Below are 12,901 nucleotides of genomic sequence, written 5' to 3'. Positions count from 1 at the left end.
CCTGCCCACAACACCCACATCAATGCTCTCTTCTCTGTGTGTGTGTGTGTGTGTGTGTGTGTGTGTGTATGTGTGTGTGTAGTGTGTGTGTAGTGTGTGTGTGTTTATATGTGTGTGTGTTCGTGTGTGTGTGTGTGTGTATGTGAGTGTGTGTGTGTGTAGTGTGTGTGTAGTGTGTGTGTTTATATGTGTGTGTGTTCGTGTGTGTGTGTGTGTGTGTGTGTGTGTGTGTGTGTGTAGACCTGCTGTATGGCGGTAGCTCTCTGTTTCTGCTTCTGTTTGCTGCTCTCCTGTAGTTTCTGTAGTTGTGTTGTGTGTTGGTGTAGAAGCTCTTGTTCCATCTGCACTTCACCTTGTAAAAGGGCGATTTCCAGCTGCAACTGTGGAGATACACGGAGCACACACACCATCACTCTCACCTTAGAGTGCACACACACACACACACACACACACACACACACACACACACACACACACACACACACACACACACACACACACACACACACACACACACCATCACTCTCACCTTAGAGTGCACACACACCATCACTCTCACCTTAGAGTGCACACACACCATCACTCTCACCTTAGAGTGCGCACACACCATCACTCTCACCTTAGAGTGCACACACACCATCACTATCACCTTAGAGTGCACACACACCATCACTATCACCTTAGAGTGCACACACACACACACCAACACTCTCACCTTAGAGTGCACACACACACACACCAACACTCTCACCTTAGAGTGCACACACACACCATCACTCTCACCTTAGAGTGCACACACACCATCACTATCACCTTAGAGTGCACACACACCATCACTCTCACCTTAGAGTGCATACACACCATCACTATCACCTTAGAGTGCGCACACACCATCACTATCACCTTAGAGTGCACACACACCATCACTATCACCTTAGAGTGCACACACACACACACCATCACTATCACCTTAGAGTGCACACACACACACCATCACTCTCACCTTAGAGTGCACACACACACACACCAACACTCTCACCTTAGAGTGCACACACACACCATCACTTTCACCATAGAGTGCACACACACACCATCACTTTCACCATAGAGTGCACACACACCATCACTCTCACCTTAGAGTGCACACACACCATCACTCTCACCTTAGAGTGCGCACACACCATCACTATCACCTTAGAGTGCACACACACCATCACTATCACCTTAGAGTGCACACACACACACACACACACCATCACTATCACCTTAGAGTGCACACACACACCATCACTCTCACCTTAGAGTGCACACACACACACACCAACACTCTCACCTTAGAGTGCACACACACACCATCACTTTCACCATAGAGTGCACACACACACCATCACTTTCACCATAGAGTGCACACACACACCATCACTCTCACCTTAGAGTGCACACACCATCACTCTCGACCCAGAGGGCACACACACCATCACTATCACCTTAGAGTGCACACACACCATCAATCTCACCTTAGAGTGCACACACACACCATCACTCTCACCTTAGAGTGCACACACACACCATCACTCTCACCTTAGAGTGCACACACACCATCACTCTCACCTGTGCACACACTAGCATTCTTGCCAGAGAGCACATACACAATCACTCATCCTCTCACAGAGAGCACATACTGTGACTCTCACCCCAGACAACACACATACACACACACACACACACACACACACACACACACACACACACACACACACACACACACACACACACCCCAAAGAGGAGACACACTGAATCTCTCACCCCTGTACACACAAAATGTAAACAACAACTCAGCACCCAACACAACTAACACTCAGTCAGTCCCTTCCTGAAGATGTAAACAGTTGAAGATGCAGGAAGATACGTTCATCCTCCTCTCACCTCTATCTTTAGCTCCTCCCTCTGCTGGTCAAGCTCCGTGATTCGTTGTTGCGTCACAGAAGGTGACGTCAGGTACTTGGTGGAGTCAACACTCATCCGCCTGACATGAGACTGAGAGAGAACGGAGAACATGAAGAGTGAAGAGTGACCCTCAATTTCTTGGGCACATGAAAAAACAACAGCCTCCACTTACTCTCTCACTTTCAGTACTACTGCCCTCAGTGTCTGACTCCGCCCCTGAGGAGGCGGGACTTTGGCTATGAGCCACTCGGGTTATCCAGGGTGGTGTCTGGCCAGACTCCCACTGGTTCCTTTGTGTGTCCATATTGAGTTTGGCTGTGTCTGGAGAGAGAGAAGCGCAGGGGTTGATTTAGACGTGGAGCCCTGTGTGAAGATATATGTAATAAATGATCAGGTGACCAAGTAGTCTGACATGGTAGAGGGAATTACTACTGGAACAGAAAAAAACTTCCCACAGAAAGTCACAGAAAGTGAAAGTGCGTAAAAAGGGAAACAAAACTGGCTACTGTGCAAAGATGAGCATGGTGACGCTAACAGGACGCTGACAGGAGTCCTCTGTGCAGGACACTGACGGGAGTCCTCTGTGCAGGACACTGACGGGAGTCCCCTGTGCAGGACACTGACGGGAGTCCTCTGTGCAGGACACTGACGGGAGTCCTCTGTGCAGGACACTGACGGGAGTCCTCTGTGCAGGACACTGACGGGAGTCCTCTGTGCAGGACACTGACGGGAGTCCTCTGTGCAGGACACTGACGGGAGTCCTCTGTGCAGGACCTCAGATGCTTCCACAGACGTCTTTCTTCTGTCCTTTCAGAGCCAACCTGCAGTGCTTTGATCAGAGAGCCGACAAACGGCTGATTGAAGTCTTTGTGTGTTGCTATTGCAGCACTTAACCAGGCCGTGCCCACCACAGGCAGCCCCGCCGTATCGAGGCTGTGTGGGAACCTCTCAGCTCCTCCCCCGTCCCTCTCGTCCACGCTCAGGACATATTAGGAGAGCACGGTCTACAGAACGGGAGCCATCGTAGATAAATATATAACTCTGATATGACAAGGACCAAACACAGACGGGCACAGTGAGACATTTGAAGAGAGAGAGAGAGAGAGAGAGAGAGAGAGAGAGAGAGAGAGAGAGAGAGAGAGAGAGAGAGAGAGAGAGAGAGAGAGAGAGAGATATGGATATAAGGGGTTAAGGAGAGCATTAGAGAGAGAATGAAGCTCTCTTGAATGTCAGACACTGGTGTCAGGTTTCCCCACACACACACACACACACACACACCCGACAGCATTCCCTACTCAGCTCTAACCGCCAATCAATTACACATTGCTTGCAACGAAATTTAATAAACATCCTCATGACAACAGTATGCATCAAAACACACATTGACATTATTTACAGATGCTTGAAGGCTGTTTCCTGTGCTTCTGTTCCAGAGGCTCCAGTATGAAACCATCAGTCCTTCATGTTGAACTACTGAGCACTCTTTAACACTCTGATGTTTCATTAGACACACTGGTTAAAATCCAATTTCTCCCCTTGAGGTTGAAACTTGTAGCAGACACGGCAACACACATATATGGTCTTTAAGATCTTGTCAGATTTCTTATTTATTGAACCAGGTTTCTATAGCTGAGGCCAGAACCAGTTTAATGAGATTTAACCAGTTTGAGAACCTGCTGCTCTTTTGGTTGAGTGGGACGTGATTGCAAAAGATAAACACCACCAGGCCTAAACATGCTGTTATATTCAGCTCTAGCTGAAGTGCCTCTCAAGCACCGTGGACAGGGCTGATGTCCACACTGTGGACAGGGCTGATGTCCACACCGAGTGTCTTCACACATAGAGCAGGCCACTCCTGGTGAGTGAGCAGTGACGACGTCACGGTAACATGGAGGAAGAGGAAAGGCCAGAGGTTGGTGCAATGGAGGTCGGCTGGATAAACCTGTAATGAGTGTAAATGAGTGTTTATCCCAGAGGAGTGGCAGAGAGATTAGAGTATTAGGGAATAAACATCCTGTGGTTGTGTAACATCTCTCCTGAGGACTACTGAGTCTAGCCAGAATCACCACCCCACACACACACACACACACACACACACACACACACACACACACACACACCGTGCTGCAGAGCACAAGCAACTCCAGCCATCACCATCCACGAGTGCATATGCACACACTCCAACATACGGCTGTGTCTACTGTAGTCCAGAGAGCACATACACACTGCATCTCCAATTACCCTTCTCCACTAATTCTCCACACACACACACACACACACACACACACACTGCTCCTCTCTCCAATGGCACAAACCACGGTGAAGAACACAAACCACTACGAAGGCACGCGTCAGGATCAGAATGACACCAGATAAACGTGCACAAAGTGTGTGTTGCATCAGCTCCTCTTGGAACCCCCCGAGCCCAAGTGAGGGGAACAGCTTGAAAATCGATACTTAAATTATATGTTGTTTTAAAAGACTAAATTGCTACGTTTAACTTCACTGTAAATTCCAGGAACTGGAGGCCATTTTGTCTTTGGAGTAATTCAGACAGCATGGTCCTTATCCTGCAACAGAGACTCTAGTTGGCCTATAATATTCATTTTACAGTATGTGTAAATGAGTGAGTTAATTTTGCATACTGTTACATAATAAAAGTCCTGTGTGTGTGTGTGTGTGTGTGTGTGTGTGTGTGTGACCCCCCCAGCACTCAGGTCCACTAAACCACTCACCTTTCACCTTTCACCTTTCACTTAGTCCTCATTAGGGCGTATCTTACATATGTACATTTAGCTGAGATCTGTGCTGAACAAACTGGCTGCACACCCCTGACAGACAGTAGACTCCACCCCCAGGCAGGGATTACGGTATGGGCTGGGCGGGGCTAAAGGCCTCGGACCTGAGCACAGAAGATGCCCATCTGACTGGGGAAAGGTCATACCTACTGGTAGTATGATTTACTGAACGAAAGTTTGTTCAGTGTCTAAACAAAAAGATCATTTGTTTGTTTATTTTGTGCATCCAGTGGTAATGGCTGCTGTTCAAACTGCGTAATGACGCAGGCCGCCGTCTCGTTGCAACAGGTTTGGCGACAACAAGTAATACAGATTTAGTGGCTGGCAAAAAAATAATAAATCGACATTGTTGATCAAATAAAGAAAAAATAGAAAACAAGAAGCCAAATCCATCACTAAAATTCGAAAAGTGACTCTTTCAATTCACTTCCAGATAAAAGCAGCGTAGAAGACTGCATGATCAACACCACCTCAGTAGTCTGTCGCATAAACACCACCTCAGGAAGGTGGTGCTGTCGACTTCTCCGAGTCTGTCACAGGGTGAAACTCCACACATAAAAAACATCACAAGAACCCGACCCTGACCTGGTGGTTAATGCAGGAGAGATGTGTGCTCGTTAGTGTCAATGCGGGAGAGATGTGTGCTTGTTAGGGATGTAATCAATATCATAAATGACAAACTGGTAGTTAAGCCTGACAGATGTGAACTCTATAAATACACCAGTGACGTATTTGCATTCCTAACTAATATCCATAATATCCGTGAGGAAGTGTTCTCTTCTGGTTCTGTCTGTAGGAGAACTCCAGAAGTCTGGCTGATAGTAAACTTTTGCTGCTAGTATACTTTAAAAATACAAGCATCCATTAAGTTATTATTGCAACTAATAAGTTCAAATAACTAATTGCAGCTAAAAATTTCAAATGTGAATACAGCCTGCAAACTGACCTCGCCTTGCCTGTTAACAAACCACAGTACACTGTAGCCATCGCTGATGTGAGTGTTGATGCTGTGACAATACGTCTATTTTCCATGAGTTCTTGATTGTGCTCACATTGTTCATTCACTGAACCTGAACAAACGCACTCTGGTTTAAGAATTGCTATAGTCATATTGAGAACAAAGTATTTGTCCTTTTTTGTCATTTGTAACTGCACAATTTTGATGTTATGGAACAGACGTGGTTTTACCTCCTTTTACAGTGTTTGCATGTGTGTGCTTTCATCCCATGTTACTAAAATGCCACGCAGGCTGCATGTCCATGTGTATAGCTTTGTAAATATATGTATGGTAACACTACGGTACAGAAATAGCTTGAATATATTTGGTAGTGCTATGGAGGAGGCTCTTGGAAATGCTACAGCCTGAGTATAGCCCTGTGTGGTCTTAATCTGGAGCTTGGTCAGCCCATCAAACAGAGTGGCACCCTACAGAGAGTCTCAGGGTGCTCCGCACTGACCAGTTTGAAAACTGCCTCCTCTTATTACAGAGCTTTCCTCACAGAACAGCTGAAGGCCATTAACAAAATGACACGCTAGTGTTTTACTCTGAGAATGTCTGAAGTTGAATATCCCAGTCCTTCAACCTGCCTCGTAATTACAGAGCTGAGAAACATGGTTGTTCCATGAATCAGCTTTCTGGATGTGAAGAAGCTGTCTGACTAGTCAGATCAGCTCAGAGACAGGGGCATGATCAGTCCTGAGCCTCTCCATCAAACTATGGGAATGCGGCTCTAACTTAGGGAAGTAGTGACTGTTCATGGTGAACAACATCCCTGTAGTTTGACTGGATAAGAGGTCATTCATCACACCTGGTTATTCAGATATGGTGTAGAGGAGATTACTTTATTTGAGTTACCAATTTAAGGTCCAGCTAAAAGATGTGTTTACGGCTATAGGACACGAGGACAGTGAGATTAAATACGTGTGTTATGGACAAAATCCACATGTGAAATGTCTGGTTAAATATAGGACTGGCAGACAGTTGAGTAGCACAGAAACCAAAAGTCCACTAACTTCTCACTTTTCACTTTCAAAAACAGTGATCAAACTGTTTATCCGAGTCTACCAAATCCAGCAACTACAGAAGCGCTTCTCGGTGCTCCGGTATTCCTCCTGTATATCCGGTATATGGTCCGGTATTCCTCCAGCTCACAGGTTGGTTTCAGTGACCCAAACGTCTCCTACAAACCCCGTAGAGTAACTTGATGTGTCTGCAGAATTAGGGATCATGAAATGTAGGCAGCGCGAGCGCGAGACGAACGCGAGATGACCACACAAACGAAGAGATGACGCTCGCCCCGCACGCGCGGTACCGAACCGGACCGTCTGCAGCGCGAGCAGCGTCCACGGTACCGAACCCTCCAACACCACCATGTCTTTAAATGTGGCGGAAAGGCGACAGGAACGGCAGCACACTGGAAGTTTCACTTACGTTTTAACCTTTAGATCCTACATTAGTTTACCGAAATAATCTACCATTACAACATAAGCGAGACATACACGTTATTATGTCGGTGTCGTATATTTTATACACTTATTATTGTTTCACCAACTATTGACTGAAACTGATCAATCATACCTGCTCAAACTTCCTGTGAAATCTCCCGCACAAAGTGTAGATCAAATCTCAAAATATTTAATTCCAGACAAATTTCATCTTGGAGGTTGAAGAACTGTAATCCAAGAGTCCCGGGACGCTTCCGCTTTGAAGTCTCCTTTGACCGAGTACCGAGAGTTGACGGGGCAGGACCGACTACCGTAGACTCCCGTCCCGACCGCGCGGAGAGCGTCCTCGCGCCTCCCGGTGTCGCGTCAGACAGGTGCAGGCGCGCGGCGGGCAGCGCGCGCTCTGAGTGTTTAAAAAGAGAGAAAAGTGCGAGCGCGTGTGCGGTCTGGTCCTGTCCGACCTTACTGGTCCTGAAGGCCCAGATGAGGCCCTGTCACGTGTAACCCATAATAATCCGCGCTATTACAACACTGTAAGGCCCAGTGCTGGTTTTCTCTAATAAACGTGGTTATGTTTGTAATTCATTTTAAACATGCGCTGAATTTCCGGACGGTGATCTTAAGCTAATCACTAATCTGAATGTTCCTCATTGCATTGTTTCTGTCACAATATTGTCTCAATATTCTTACTCCCAGATTACAGCTGGCACGAGCCAAGACCCACCCCCGGGATAAAGGGGGTCAGACGGAGGAGTGATGAGCTGCAGGGGGCAGGAGCGAGTAGGTGTAGCAGCTGGAGCAGCCCCGTACAGCCATGACGGGTTGACAGCTGGTAACCTGCACCACATACACACAAACACATCCTGCAAAGGGTCTGGTGCGTGTGTTCAGCCACACAGCAGGTGTGTGAAGAGATGGTGAAGACACCAGCAGCTCTATTTTAACCTGAATGAGACAACAGAGACTCTGCTCATTTCAGTGACAAAACCTGAGTGGACTCACCTGATTTCTCTCCCTCACACACACATCTGTTCAGCTTTTGGAATTGAGTTACAACAAACGTAAAGAAAGTTATTAAGTTCAAGCTTCTCACATATGAAGAGTTAAATGAATTTTAACCTAGCATGTTATTGTGTTCAGGTGCTCCAGGCAACGGAAGCAAGACATATGTATTAACTATTGTGTTACTGCGGTGTGAGCTGAATGGGACAGTGAAATGAAAACATGTAATGTACAATAAGAAACAACAGCTGGAGACTGAACAAAATACCCCCTCATCCCCAAACTTCATTTTTCATTATTATTATCCACGTGCGAAGGTCTGAATACATCAACAACCCTGCACATAAAGTGCCCCCCCCCCCAAAAAAACAAACACTACAGTGGAAGTGATGTGAGTGTGAACACTGGAAGAACAGAATGAAAACCAGGAATCCTCAGAAAAGTGAATGATCGAAAAGAACCTTTGACACAATGTGATGCATGTTTACACGTAGCAGATTTTATTTGCAAATGATTTGTGTATTTTTTCCTATGCTGGACCTTTGGAACCAGCCCGTATCCACTACGCATGTGAGAAAAAGCTCTGATATTACAGAACAGGTACAAGGACAGAAGGAGTGTAGTCATGGTTTCACCATTCAAAAAAATCCAGAAATATACAATATTGATCCAACATTTTTTCTTTTTTACTGAATATGTTCCTTTTTAGAGCCTCAAAAATCAAGTTCTGTATTTCACAGAGCACTACATTTAGGATTAACAATACTATTTGTCAGTGTAAAAGAATAAAAATCTTGATTATTGGTATATAAAATCAGATTTAGATTTAAATGTTGATTAAAATCTTTAAATGTCATGAAGTCCACACACTAAGTTAGCAGGCACTGCAATGTCTGTAAGCAAAACAGAAGAAGAAAACATGTTTATATAAATTGATTTACAAATCCTTCCACAGTTCATTATGTGATACTAGTGAGCAAGAGTATCAGACTCAACACATGCAACAATAATTAACACCAAGTAAAAAGCTCTCCACGCTTCTTCTGATGCATCAAGGACATTTTTGTCACAGATAACAAGTGTTAGGTTTAGGGTTATATACACACACACACACACACACACACACACACACATACACACACACACACAGAAATAATTTCTGCCTTGAACAAGAAAAACTTGGAATGAGTACTGCACGTGTCTACTGGTATTTATTCAATATGCAGATTGGAACAGTACCTATTTTAACAGGCTTGGGGAGATTGAGATTTTTCATAATTTCCACAAACTCATCCAGTGTTTTGGTTAGTCGTGGGTTGAATTTTCTTTCCTCGTCCACGGTTGACACAGTCTGTCCTGTTTACACATAGTGATTGCAGAGTTAAAATCCTGCACATTGCAAAGTCAGGACAGAGTGGAGAAGCTGACCACACACCTTTATAGTCGTGGGCTGGGTAGAGGAGACACTGTCCAGGTAAAGTGAGAATCCTCTCGTGGACAGATTTATACAGTTTCTTGGGACAACCTAAGAACGTGAAAGATCAGAGTTTAAATCTTTACACACATCTGCCATCCTGTGGCCATGTGGTGTACTACAGCCTAAAACGCAGTAAACGAAAAAGTGCGACAACAACGTAATGGAAAAACAACGATCAATAAAGCACTTTGTAATACAGTCATGCATTAGGCAAATTGTTTAAATTTTAAGTACTACCCATTACTGTAAGGCTACACTCACATTAGCTTAGCTACGAAAACAACAAAATGTAGCCAACTGGCTTCTTGGCCTGTCTGTGTGCTCTGGGCCACAATGTAATGCATACATGCAAAAACATACCAATGTGTGCATGCGTGCCATTTCTGAGGATGGACACGTTCACATTACAGACAGATACAGGTAACTGCACTTATCAATGTGAACCATCAAGAAGCAAATCCAATTTGAGCACCAGTGTTGAACAATGTGGCTTATAATGTGATCCTAGCCCCATTGAGCTGCCAGAAGGTGGGTGACCTTGCTGGAAGTCGGTGCGGCCACAGCCCCGAATGAGGAGAGCGTCTCCAGTGAAGGCCATGGAGTGGTCCTCATTCACGTAGGTCACACAGCCGTCTGTGTGTCCTGGGGTCTCTCGCACTGTCAGACTCTGAACCATAAAGAACATGCAATAAATCAGGTGTCAGAAAGATCAAAAACTATCAAAACCACCAATATCATGCTCCTCTAACCCAACAGTCCAGTTTAATAAACAACAAAGCACTAAAGTAGCTGCTACTACTAAAGCTTAGTTAAGCATTAACTGTTATGTTAGCTCTTTGATCTCTTTGATCAGGCTCTAGAACTGTTATTCTGCTCCTACATGTCTCCCAAAAGAGATGGTGTCTCCGTCGGACAGCAAGATGTCTGCGGTAGCTCCGCTGTGCTTGGAGATGGCACTCTTCAGACCAAAGATCTTCTGCTTGAGCAGGCCGCTGCCGGTGATGTGATCTGCATGGCAATGTGTGTTCGCTGAGGTGGAGACAGAACGCAAAGATGCGGCTGTCAGCAGAGGACACAGGCTGAATTTACACCAACAACTCTAGACTGACATTTGGAAAAACGTATGGAATTTATATTTATTCATACACTCATTCAAACACCTTGTGTGCTCATGCTTTTGTTGGGTAAAGAGAATATTCATGGAACATTTCACGGTCAACCTTCTTGCAGTTGTTTGTCACTAACCCAAATCTAATAATCTGATTGACAGTCCGAGTCTTTTGAAAGACTAGATCCAATATTTTTATTTTTAAATCACTGTCTGGCCATTTGCCAGCTTATATATCTTCTCTGATTTCCATAAATAACAGTAATTATCAGACTCGCTCCAGTGACTGGATCACCTGTCAGGTACCGAGAGTTTTTAGTGAACTGGGAAAATCTGCTTTTAGCTACAGTGCACCAGCGAGCTGGAATTCACTACAGGAAACACTGAAGCTCAGCTCGCTGGGAACACTAAACCATTTTAAACTTTTAGTTACTGATCACCATCAGAAAGCCTGTGAATGTTCTAAATGAGTAAGTGAGGGTTACCTCAATGTACTTCAGAGTTAAATTATTTTTTTCATCTTAATTAATTGATTAAATTTGATGTACTATTTGTATATTTATGTCAATCCCTATATCACATGCTCGGCTACATTGAAAATGAGGGTCACCCTCAATGTACCTTCGAGTCAAAATAAAGGTTGAATTAAACATGAATTTAGGTTATACTTGGAACTTAAGCCTATGTGAAAAGTTACGCAGGAAGGTTTGGGATCTATGGTTTATATTGTGCAAATAATAACGCTTTCATGCGTTAAAAAAGTGTTTACCGGTCACTTTCAATTTGAGGCCTAACTCATTAATGAGTTTAAAGTCCCGGTCCACCGTCTCCAGAACCGGGTCGATGAGCACGGCTTCTTTGGTTTCTGCGTCTGCCAGCAGGTAGGTGTACGTGCTGCTCTCGGACTCAAACAACTTCCCACCCAAGACAGAAGTAAACACAGAGGTAAACACAGTAAAGGTGTGTGAGACGAGTCAGAGTGACTTAGCCAAAACACGGTGTACGGGAAGTGCGCACTTCCGCCTCCCAGTGTAGTATTATATTCAACTCGATGGAGAAACGTTTGAATTGTCACTAATTGAGCCCCAATTACTACGCGTACAGAGTACGAACACAGATCGACCTGAAACGTCGCTGTTGAGAATGAACACGAGCCGTTTTAACCGAATACACACACAGTAGTGCGTTAGATTGTTTTGTTGCACGGACAACAGCAAAAATGTTACGCGGATAAAAACAAGCATTTCACAGCAGACGTGCACACCGGGTTCAGCAGCCTCTTTACAAGATGATCAAAGTTCTGGTCTCGCACGTTTCACACAGACACTCACCACAGAATCGTGGTAGATAAATAGATAGATAAATATGTAAATAGATAGATAGATACTTGACCAGAGGGACATTCTTGAGTGTATTAATGTAATGAAAGCAGCAGGTGTTGCAGGATGGCGCGTGCACAGGTAGATGAAGCTCACCTGTCGGAACAGCAGCCCCGTGGAGCCCATCCTCGCGCACTGCAGTCTCGCGCCGGAGTGGAAGCGCGGCGCAGCTACGTTCCATCGCCCCCGCAGGCGCGCGCAGCGCAGCGCAGACAGCACGGGGTTCATTCTGCACACCACAGACATATCTGACCATCTACACACACTCACACACCGTACACACACACCGTCGGACCGGTTTACAGCTGCGGGCGAGCACGAGCGCCGCCTTTATACCCGCCAGATGGACCTTTACCCCCCAAACCAGGACGAGAGTGTCGGGTCAAGGTCGCGTTGTTGTGCAGACGCAGAACAGCCAGACTGTTCGCAAGAGCCGGAACCCGCCCACTGCTGTGACGTCACCTTGTTTTTGGAAATAAACTTTTTCAAATGTGCCCTACGGAGCCAATATAACTCAAAACAAACCTAGGTAACTGTCAAACGATCTCCTCCCACTTTTACACGCTGGTCGACGACACGTACACCCGCTCGTCTGAGAGCAGGAAGAGGTTCGCTGGAGCGGCTCCAGGTTGTGGGGCAGCAGGTTTGGTGCAACTCTACCGCGCCCTAGCGGTCGGAATGCAGGCTTGCAGCTAGTCACGCCTAGCATAGCTGAACATACCCGGAAAATACATGGGCTTTGCCA

General features: G+C 45.5%; 2 protein-coding genes and 1 long non-coding RNA gene across 7 annotated transcripts in view; 1 reads left to right on the top strand and 2 right to left on the bottom strand.

Moving 5' to 3' along the window:
• Nucleotides 1–7,827, bottom strand: part of phldb3 (pleckstrin homology-like domain, family B, member 3) — a 16,485-nt gene extending 8,658 nt beyond the window's left edge. The window contains exons 1-5 of one of the 2 annotated variants that reach the window (XM_077013185.1): nucleotides 7,324–7,827; nucleotides 2,120–2,268; nucleotides 1,927–2,037; nucleotides 243–419; nucleotide 1 (exon numbers count right to left, since the gene is read on the bottom strand). The exon at nucleotide 1 is cut by the window's left edge and continues 101 nt beyond it. In XM_077013185.1, the coding sequence (XP_076869300.1) occupies nucleotide 1; nucleotides 243–419; nucleotides 1,927–2,037; nucleotides 2,120–2,251 (421 nt within the window). In that variant the 5' untranslated portion in view covers nucleotides 2,252–2,268; nucleotides 7,324–7,827. The remainder of the gene's footprint in view (nucleotides 2–242; nucleotides 420–1,926; nucleotides 2,038–2,119; nucleotides 2,269–7,323) is intronic. The other variant, XM_077013186.1, reaches the window with a different exon arrangement.
• On the top strand, nucleotides 6,732–10,334 carry LOC143519592 (uncharacterized). The gene is made up of 2 exons (XR_013132473.1): nucleotides 6,732–6,899; nucleotides 7,887–10,334. It is a non-coding gene; the product is annotated as an uncharacterized LOC143519592 (long non-coding RNA).
• On the bottom strand, nucleotides 8,670–12,796 carry ethe1 (ETHE1 persulfide dioxygenase). 4 transcript variants are annotated; one of them, XM_077013195.1, is made up of 8 exons: nucleotides 12,682–12,791; nucleotides 12,253–12,385; nucleotides 11,547–11,691; nucleotides 10,550–10,698; nucleotides 10,207–10,336; nucleotides 9,628–9,717; nucleotides 9,432–9,548; nucleotides 8,670–9,085 (listed from the first exon to the last, which is right to left on the bottom strand). In XM_077013195.1, exons 2-8 carry the CDS (start codon nucleotides 12,382–12,384, stop codon nucleotides 9,039–9,041), a joined length of 810 nt encoding a protein of 269 aa, XP_076869310.1. In that variant the 5' UTR covers nucleotide 12,385; nucleotides 12,682–12,791; the 3' UTR covers nucleotides 8,670–9,038. The 4 variants fall into 4 exon arrangements, with proteins under 4 accessions (XP_076869310.1, XP_076869312.1, XP_076869309.1 ...); XM_077013197.1 differs by lacking the exon at nucleotides 11,547–11,691 and having other exon boundaries at nucleotides 12,682–12,796; XM_077013194.1 differs by lacking the exon at nucleotides 12,682–12,791 and having other exon boundaries at nucleotides 12,253–12,675.
• Nucleotides 12,797–12,901: the final 105 nt, after the last annotated feature.

The sequence above is a fragment of the Brachyhypopomus gauderio genome, chromosome 7 (assembly GCF_052324685.1).
Source record: "Brachyhypopomus gauderio isolate BG-103 chromosome 7, BGAUD_0.2, whole genome shotgun sequence".
NCBI lineage: Eukaryota > Metazoa > Chordata > Actinopteri > Gymnotiformes > Hypopomidae > Brachyhypopomus > Brachyhypopomus gauderio.
This window is presented reverse-complemented; position numbering and strand designations above follow the sequence as displayed.

Bases quoted from the DNA above. Each gene is read 5' to 3' on its own strand.
- ethe1 (XM_077013194.1), bottom strand. From the start codon at position 12,402: ATGTCTGTGGTGTGCAGAATGAACCCCGTGCTGTCTGCGCTGCGCTGC. The intron at 10,699-11,546 runs GTAAACACTTTT...TCTCCACCTCAG, and splicing joins CCTCAAATTGAAAGTGACCG to CGAACACACATTGCCATGCA. The intron at 9,086-9,431 runs GTACTGTTCCAA...TTTTGCTTACAG, and splicing joins CCCCAAGCCTGTTAAAATAG to ACATTGCAGTGCCTGCTAAC.